The sequence below is a fragment of the Vombatus ursinus genome, unplaced genomic scaffold, assembly GCF_900497805.2.
Source record: "Vombatus ursinus unplaced genomic scaffold, bare-nosed wombat genome assembly UNPS02014810.1, whole genome shotgun sequence".
Taxonomy (NCBI): Eukaryota; Metazoa; Chordata; class Mammalia; order Diprotodontia; family Vombatidae; genus Vombatus; species Vombatus ursinus.
The window spans coordinates 41,041,803-41,051,884 of record NW_020954588.1 but is presented as its reverse complement, the minus strand read 5'-3'; the positions used below and the strand labels follow the sequence as shown (position 1 = coordinate 41,051,884).

General features: G+C 39.0%; 1 protein-coding gene across 1 annotated transcript in view; it reads left to right on the top strand.

Moving 5' to 3' along the window:
* IQCJ (IQ motif containing J) overlaps positions 1-10,082 on the top strand; it is a 155,774-nt gene that overhangs the window by 36,089 nt on the left and 109,603 nt on the right. Inside the window, exon 2 of the mRNA XM_027875785.1 lies at positions 2,734-2,788. Coding sequence (XP_027731586.1) covers positions 2,734-2,788 — 55 coding nt within the window. The remainder of the gene's footprint in view (positions 1-2,733; positions 2,789-10,082) is intronic.

The following is a 10,082-nucleotide window of genomic DNA, read 5'->3' as shown; positions in this document are numbered from 1 at the left end:
TCTTTCTTTCTTTCTTTCTTTCTTTCTTTCTTTCTTTCTTTCTTTCCTTCCTTCCTTTCTTCCTTCCTTAAACCCATGTTACAAATGATTCTTAAATCTTGCTTCTTGGAATGTGTTGGCCAAATTGTTTAATGTCCACTGTGTCCTTAAAGTCCAATCTTATCGATGGTATCTTAGGCAGCCTGCTTGTAGGGCTATCAATCAAGTAATTTACATGAACAGTTCCTTAATAAACAACCAGTCCCCTTATCATTGTTCCTGCCAGAATCCTCATTAGTTAGTAAGCCTGTGTTTAGCTTGAAAGGGACTCATTAGGATGCCCTTTGTTTCCTGATCTTTGCCTCATCTTCTCCTCAGTCTGGAAATTTCTGCCCAAGCTTGTGTCTTGCTTCTTGAGTGACACATATGCATAATTTTTTTTCTTCTTAGGGACCAACGTCTGGGTGAGAGCCCACGCAGTCAGTTTCTAATCAGTGTGCTTTTCAGTTTGGAAATAAAAGAAAGAATTTTTAGCAAGTTACCTCCTCAAGCTACCCTTGACAGAAAGATAATAATGACATTTTTTGAAGAAAAGGGGAGAAAATGGTCTGGCTGTGATAATATATGAAGGTAGTGAGGCGAGCTAGCACGCTCAGGGAAATTGACTATCCGAAGCATCATCCCTCGCTTTACCAATTAAAGAGATGGATTTTGCCCCTAGTAGACTGGAATGTGGAGAAATTTAGGTCCAAGGACTCTCTACTTTGCTAGATAAGGTGTGCAATCTTTGAAAACTGTCATTTAAGATCTTAGGGAAGAGACTATTGAATAATTTTAAAGACATTTTGTTATGTGGTAATGCGCTTTGCTGAAATTCTTTGCATGTGATATCAAGAAATCCAATGAATCAACAAACCCTTCTTAAGCACTTACTGTGTGCCAGACACGGTGCTAATTAATACAAAGAAGAGGCAAAAACAACCCTTTCCCTCAAAGAGCTTACATTCTAAAGGGGGAAAGATATATATGGAAATTAGTACATACAAGATAACTCCAGAGTAGTAGGAAGGTCACTTTAGAGTGGAAAGTTCTAGAAGCTGGAGGGAGGGGTGGCATGGGACAGGGTAAAAGCCCAAAAAAGGCCTCCTGCAAGATATGGGTCTTAAAAAAAGCTAAAGATTTTAAGGGGCAAAGGATAAACTCTGCATGTTGACAGATGATCGTCAATACCTATGTCACAGGGTAGCACCTACCACACAAGACCATTGTGAGATCAAATGATATATTTGGAAAGTATTTAGCACAGTGGCTGGCACATAATAAGCACTTAACAAATACACATTATCTTATTCAATATAAGCCCGCACACATGCATACCCTGGTCTGGAGAATACCCTGTCTTCCTGCAGGATATTGCAGTAGGGCACAAGCAGATCCTTCAAATTTGGAGAGACTTCCTCTATACCCCAGAAAGTAAATATGCACTGACCAGTCCAGCTGGATTCAGGGCATTGCCTATGACTGACCATAAGATGATTAATATTTTTGGTCACAGCAATACAAAAAGACCATCTAGTAAGGATTGGAGAAGTTGTGATTCACAGAGTTCCCTGCCTTCAGTGTCTTGCCACAACAATCCATCCACCACATAGCTCTAAAAATTATTTTTCTTGAGTCTAGACCTGACCATGGTGCCGCTCTACTCAAACACCAATGGCTCCCCATCCCCTCTAATCTTCTCTGGATTTTAAGGTCCTTAATTATCTGGCTCTAACCTTTATTTTCAGCCTTATTATACATTACTCCCCTTTGGGTTCTGCCAAACTGGCCATCTGGCACATGACTCTCCATCTCTCCTTATTTCATGTCTTTACACTGACTATCCTCTTAAACATATGTACTTCCTTCTCATCTCCTGATCCAGAATTCTACAGCTGACTTAACTGAGGCCTGGAGATGTGATGTGACTTTCCTAAAATCACACAACCAGCTATTCCTTGATGACAGGACATAAGACACCCAGTCTTGTGGCCCTTTGGGAAAAATTATTGAATATTTCTCATGCTGATAAAGGCAGAGAAGGAAGAAACATAAGGGCTTAATTACATCACTTGAAACCTAGGAAAACAGAGCTTCCTTCTCTTGTAGAGCTTGGACCTGTTGGGGTAGGAAAAATGGGGCAGGCATTGGGGAATGAAAGAAGAGAGAGCTAGGAGTTTTGAGGCTTAGGGTTTTTTTTACATTTGGGGGCAAAGGAAAGAGAGATTTTCTATTTAATTTTTGCTTGGGGCAAGGTAGAGAGAGGCTTCAATCAAATAGCTGAAAGAAATATAATTCTGCTAGAAGGACTGTTTGTATCTTAGTTTGAGTAGACACGCTTAGGCTTGAGGTGAGATGGGTAAGAAGGCAGGCATGTTGGTTCTACAATTGTACTTCCAGTCCCCCAGACCCCAAACACAAAGAAACATTTCAGTGATGTGCAAAGAACAGGTGATTTGGGGCTTGAAGAAAGATCATATACTGTTACTGAAGGGCCTGTCTGAAATGAATCGAAAGAGGCTCCTGACCATATTGGCTTCAGGGTGAAGAATGTTTTAGCTGTACTCATCATCTAAGATGGTGTGCTAAGGTACAGAGGGGTTTTTATATTAGTGTTAGTGGACAGAGCACTCACTGAAAAATTCTTCATTTGAAAATTATGATCTGATTTCTTCTAAGGACATTTCCCCCATGTATTTCTATTTCACTTTCAAGTTTGAAATCCTACTGCCAGTGTCAAGCCAACAGGGCATATTACTTCATCGCTTCTGTAAGTAAAAAGGTCCTTCCAATAGGAAGAATTTCTTTTATCTAAATGGTTTTTCTAGAGAAATTTTTGCAGCTTGTTCATTTCCTCTTATTCAAATTTTTTCTTTCTGAATGCAAGAAATGAGAAAAGGAAAAAAAATCTAGTATAGTCTTTCCTGCTTTTTCATCCATCTGAATTCAACAGCATGCTCCTTTAAGAGTCTGACATATTCTTTTTATTTCCACTGTGTCAAACTTGAGATGGAAGGCTATACAGAGTGTTTAGAAAAAGAGAGCTAAGAATGGGTGCACTGGGGAAGAATAAATGTGCAATTCAGTTAAATTTCTGTTCATTTGCTTCTTCCGGGATTTGAATTCAGAGATTTTGTATATATGGAAGGGAAATCTGGCATTGGGAGGGAAACAACAGTTGAGCTACCAGCATCAGAAAATCAATTTGAGAATGAGAGAAGAGAAGGCATGTGAATTTAGGAAGGAGACAGAAAAAACAAATGGAGTTATAGCCACAAAGGTATTTTTTTCCCCACACATGTCAAACTGTCTAGTATCATAAGACCTCTGCTGAGAGCGAAGCTTCAGGGGCTAAGGGATGCTTTTAAAGATGGGATTTTAAAGCCATCACATGGCTGCTGTCTGAGGTCCTGGAGGAAGATGCTTGAAGGTGATTGCATCTGAGTGGTTTTCTACAGGGAGTCACTGAAGTCATTATAAATCATGACAGCTTCCTTGAAGTTGAAACAACCTGAAGAAGCCTTTGAAGTCCCACGATTCTAAGAGCCCATCCTCAGAGAGATCTCAAATTGGTGCTCATTTAAGGCCTTTCCTGTTGCTTGGCTATATTCCTGATGGACATGGGAGGAAATGGGGACATCATGATGTAATGATTAATGCTCTGGTTTTGAAGTCTGTGGCCATGGATAAGTCACAGAATCATAGAATCTCAGAGACTACCAAATATCTGAGCAAGAACTTATACTACAGCAGACTCAAGTAGCTCATTCCACCTTTGCTTAAAGACCTCCAGAAAGGGGGAGCCAATGGCCTCATGAAGGTGTCCATCCCGCTTTTAGACAAGTTTAACTGTTGGGAAGTTTTTGTTTAATTCAAACCTAAGTCCCCTTATTTGCAACTTCTATCCATGGCTTTTAATTTTGCCCTAGAGAAGCAAGCCAAGAAGCATTTATTAAAGCATTTACAATGTGCCAGACACTGTGTTAAACCAAACAAATCTAATCCCTCATATACCATTATTGACCTTACACCTTTCCCTCACCTCACCATTTAGAGCCTGAGTTTTCTTATGTATAAAATGGTAATAATAATAATTCTTACTGTACCTGCCTCAAGGATAGTTTAAGTTGTGCTTTGCAAAACTTAAAGTGCTATGTAAATAAAAAATATTGTTATTATCATTGTTGCCACTTATTTTGTTATGGAACTTTATCATTATCAATGTGCTTTCCAATGCATTTCCTTCATCACAAAACTGGAGACCATAAGGGTACAAGTTGTGTTTTTCTCATTTTTGCCCATTGATGGGAAGGGATGCAAAAGAGAAAAATTAATTCTGGAAGTGAATAGCTAACTAAAAAGTGGTATCTAGGAAGGAGATTTGGATTTGTGCATCACAGCTTATAAATATAGTTGACAGATTTCTGGCTAGAGATGAAATGTACCTAAATGGCTGATAAGAATGTATATGCCAGATATTTTACAGATAGTGGCCATGTAAAAGGAAGAGGAATAGCAGTTTTGACAACTACAAATTTACAGGAGACAATATCCAACCAAGAAGCCAAGAGAAAAATTCATAGTCTCTATACACCGATGAGCAAAGTTTAGGCAAGTGAACAAGAGCAAACTGTCCTAACCCAAGGTGGAGAGAGGACATATTTGACCTCATATGCATCATTGAGATTTGATGGAATAAAGCCCGGGACTGGACTATGGCTCTGGATGGGCATACTTCATTAAAAACATTTTAAAAGGGTGGTGGAGTATTAAGAAAGTATCCTTATGTGCAGAAATCCAGGAACCAGAAAAAAAGGAAGCATGATGGAGAATATTTGGGTAAAGGTCAAAGAATTGGGGAACCAATTGATTTTGTCATCAGATTAGAAAAACAGACAGGAAAAAGAAGAGCTTGAAGAACATAGCACAAGCCTACTACCAAGGCATCACAGGTCAGTGATGTGAGACTTCAGTTATCCAGATAACTGCTGGAGCTCTCTATGATTAAAAGAGATCCTCTAATTGTTTATTGACTTGCCTTGGTTATCATTTCATTCTTCAATAATGAGGAGGAACCAATATGAGAAAATTCTCTTCTGGATTTGATTCTCACTAATAGGGAAGAACTGATTGCTAGGATAGAAATGATGGGAAACTTTTGGGGAATTCCATGACCATTCAGCTTCAGAGTCTGTGATAGAGGAGAAAAATCTGGGGGTAGCCTGACAAACAGCCTAGATTTGGGGAAAAACAGAATTTGAAGGATTCAGACAAAAGATAAGTAGGAGCTAATGGAATATAATACTTCAGGGAAGTCAGCCCAGGAAGGATGAGAAATTCTGAGAATATAAAGGTAAACAATTCCAAACAGGAAGCAAAATGGTATATGTCTGAGGAGGCTAAAGTGAATGCCCGGAAAGTTACCAAACAACGTTTCTTTTAAAATGAAATACGTACACTATGAATATAAGAGTGTTGTATGGTTCTGCAATGAAAGTTAATCAGAATGACCCAAAGCTAGGGAGGGAAGCTCATGGCTAAGAAAAAGAGTTTATAAAACTATATTGGGAAAATAAGGAGGATCACTGAATGGGTAACCACTATGCTTGGTGAGGTTGGGATGATGAGAACTGAAAAACTGCTTCATTCTTATTTATCTATATTTTCTCTGCAAAGAAGAATGGTCTTTACACTGGATATGACACAGAAAATGTCAAAACAATGAGTTGTTATTCAAGATAAGTAAGGGGTTTCTAGCTGGCCTTGATGAATTCAGTTTACCTGGAACAAATGAACAAAATTCTTAAGTCTTGAAAGAACTGGCAGATGTGCTTTCTAAGCTATTTTCTGAGAGTCTTAAATGGTGAAAATGGGAAAGAAACCACAATATTGGGGAAGGGAAAAAGTTATCCTGATCGATAATAAAAGAAAGAAATCAGAGTTTGTCAAGTGTAGTCAATAGGCTTAACTTCTTTTCCTAGGAAAACTTCCTTTCTAGAGCAGATCATTAAAGAGATGATTGGCAACCATTGAGAAAGGGACATGCATGACTGCAAAAAGCCAGGATGGCTTCATCAAAAATATGTCATGAACAAACTTCATTTCTTTTTTGAGAGGATTACTAAAGTAGTGTATGAAGGGAATGTTGGTAATTATGGAGGAACTATAGCCATATGGTTTTCTTAGATTTTAGCAAACATTTTGGTAAAGCATCTCATACTCTCCTTGTAGAGAAGATGGAGACAGATGGACTAAATGATAATATAATCAGATGGATTCAGAATGGATGGATATTCAGGCTCAAAGAGTCTTTGTAAGTGGTTCAATGATAGCTTGGCTAGAGGTCTCTAGTGGAGTGCCCTAGGGATCTATGCTTGGCCCTGTGCTGTTTGACATTTTTATCAATGTCTCAGATACAGGCATATGTTTCATCCAATTTGCAGATGACAGCAAGTTGGGTAGGATACTAACACACTGGATGACAGAGTAAGGATACAAAGAGATCTTGGTAGGTTAAATCTAATAACATGAAACTCAGTATAATAAAAATCAACACCACAAGTATACAATAGGGAAACTATGATTAGATAGCCTTTTTTTCTATACAGGATGGAGATTTTCCAGGAATAGTGACTGAGTAATCCCCCTGTCATCTGTCTTTGTGAGACTTTATTGGGAACATCATGTGCAGTTCTGGGCACCATGGCTTAGGAAGGACATCAATAAGATGGAGAGGATCTGGAGGAGGACAATAAAGAGAGTGAAGGACCTTGGGGCCATGCCATATAGGAGCTTGACTTAAAGGAACAAGGCAAGTTTAGCTTGGAGAAGAGAAGACTTGATATGGGGCATAGTAGTCAGAGGACTTGCATGTGGAGTTGGAATCGGACATAGAAGCAGGCCAATTCGGTTTTAATGGAGAGCTTGTGAAGGAGAATTAAGGAGAAGCTCAAAGAGCTGGAGTGAAGGGTTTTAAAGGCCAAGTTAAAGATTTTGGAGGTAAGTGAGTGCCAAGAGCTAGAAAGTACTAAGAAGATCCAACATGAGGCACCAAAAGAGGAGAATCTAGTAGACTATTTCAAATTTCATTTCACTGGAGAAAGACAGGCATGCCAATTGATATTGGCAAGGAGTTTTAACATGGATTTTTGCTAAATGGATAGCATACTTGGGACACATACTTCCCCACGGGGCTAAAAAATTAAAGTTTTGGGAACTGGAGAAATGCCTTGACAATGCCTGCAATTAAAAGTATTGCTTAATTTATTTTATAGACCAAAGGATCCAGAGAGTATTAGCTCAAATAAAAACCAAACAAAAGTTTGTGTGTCAGGAGTGGGGGAGGGAAGGAGAGCGCTTACATGTGCTGGATTTGCTTTTATTTGCTGATTGGAAAGAAAGGTGAACAAGGGTCATTTAAACACATACATTAGATTGATCTCAGTTAATACCAGACAGATGCTAAAGTCAGGAGGCTTAATGAGATGGTGCAAGGCTGGTAGGTTTATGTCTCTGAGTTAACAGGGAAAAACTCCAAATGATCCAGGCTGAAGTAATGGGATGCTTTGTGAATCATTCAAATCAGACTTTGAGTGGTTTTGCGTTGACTTCATGAACAAAGAAAATGACACGTTTGACCTTAAGAATGTACATTTCCTAAGATATCAGGAAACCCCAAAGTATGACCACAGTAAATTCTGTTCTAATGAACTTGTAATGATCATAAATTATTAGGCTTACAGAAAACTGTGCCTAATTGATTTCTGAGGTCTATTAAGGTTTATAACTACCTTTGTTGATATTTTTGAGACATGGGAACCTGGTGTTAGAGCCTTTTATTCTTTGTTAAATGTCATGCTTCCTTCCCTTGAGCTACAATTCCTAAACGTATGTGACCTCCTTAAATTTGGGTATCAAGTGGTGCTTGACAACATTGTAGTTGCCTCTTTAAATATAATGCATTATGGATGATATAAGTGTCTTCCTAACCCAGCACCTTGTGTGTTGCTGTGTATAGTGTGATGGGCTCAGAGGTATCTAATCAGTGTTTACTATGATGAGCCTCCCAAACAAAATGTGGGAGAGAAGAGGTATTAGATTGACTACCAAGCAGAGCTGTTGTACTGACCACATTGTTGTATGCCTGTGAAACCTGGACAGTATACCAATGCCACATCAGGAAACTGAATAACTTTCATTTGAATTGTCTTAGGAAGCTTCTGACAATCACCTGGTAGGATAAGGTATCAGACACTGAGGTTCTTTCTTGAACTAAACTGTCAAGAATTCAAACTCTACTGCAGAGAGCACAACTATGATGGACTGGCCACATTGTTTGAATGCCAAACATATGCTTGCCAAAAAGATTACTTTAAGGAGAACTCACACAGGCAAGTGCTCACATGTGGTCAGACAAAGACACTCTCAAGGTCTCTCAAGAACTTGGGAATTGATTGGGTGACGTGAGAGTCACTGGCACAGGATGACTCAGCAAGGTGTGCCCTCATCAGAGAAGGTGCTGTGCTCTATGAGCAAAGCAAAGTAGCTTAAGAGAAATGTGAGATGCAAAAATTTAGAGAATCCTCCCCAAATGTTCATATGGACTAGCTCATTCTGGTCTGATTAGCCACTGTCAGATGTACTGTAACTTGACTCTAACATAGTGATGTCATTTTGGTCCTCTTCAAGAACAAAGGAAAACAACCACCAATAACTATGATGAACAAAGTTCTGAGTCCTCTGGATAGTGGTGTTAGGGGGAAAAGGGTGTGTTGCCAGGATGTTGTCTGCGGTGTCAGAAGTGGTCTTCATGTGGTGTCATTTTGCCTAACTTTATTTTTTACAAGAGAGGGTTCAGCTTTGGGGAGCTCTGGCTTCCAAAGCTGGACTTGGAGTCAGGGAGGCCTGAGTTCAAATTCACCTTCAGATACTTATTAACGATGTCACCTTGGGCAAATCACCCAACTTCCCTCAGCCTCAGTTTCCTCCTCTGTAAAATGAGAGGTACAGACTATACCAGTAGTTCTCAAACTTTTCAGTCTTAGGAATCTTTTACATTCCTGAAATTAGTAAGGACCCCCCCAAGAGCTTTTGCCTGTGTAGTTTATACATATTGATATTTGGCATATTAGAAACATCTTAGTATTACTGTGAAAGTAGTTTTGATTATGCTGACTCCCTGAAAGGGTCTCAAGGTCTCCCATGATTCCATGGGCCACCCTTTGGCACCTTCAGGATTTGATATTTTCTCAGGTTCCTTCAAGTTCTACACCCTATAACATGGTAGCCATCATCTTCTGTCTTTTGTGTTCCACTTTTTATTTCAGAAAAACTCACTTCCTTCTATATATTCTCTCAATTATGTATCTGTGCTTTATGAAAATTCATATTATCCACATACCATTTAATACTACTCATACTTCTATTTAACATGATGGCAAATACACATTTATAGGGCTCACTAAAGTTTTAAAGAAATGTTCCTTAAGTTTCATCATTTATTCATTCACTCATTCAGCTATTTTTAAAACATCAACAATCAATCCAATAGCCAATGTATATTAATAGGACACTTCGTGCATGTAAGTCATCACTATCTAGTACTACTCTGTGTACAGAGAGAGAGAAGGAAGAAAGGAGGGAGAAAAGGAGGGAGGGAGAGGGAGGGAAAGGAGGAAGAGAGAGAGACAGAGAGACAGAGAGAGACAGAGAGATGGTAACTATATCTATGCTTAAATGGATTGCAGTGTGGTTCCAGGGAGTCTTACCTCAACCACCTAAAACAGATTGATGTGTTCAATGGAAGGAGTGAGGAAGGAATGCAGCCCAGATACGAGATTCTGTCTTTTTGTGAAACTATGTCCTAAAGTTGGGGATGAAATGTCAATTTCAGACACAGCTAATTGTCCAGTTTGGTTGGAATTTAGGGCACATGAAGGGAGTAATAAGAAATGATGTTGGAAATATAGGATAGAGCTTGTTTCTAGAGGGCTAGGAATTTGTCTTTTGTCCTAATGACTATCTATCTATCTATCTATCTATCTATCTATCTATCTATCTATCTA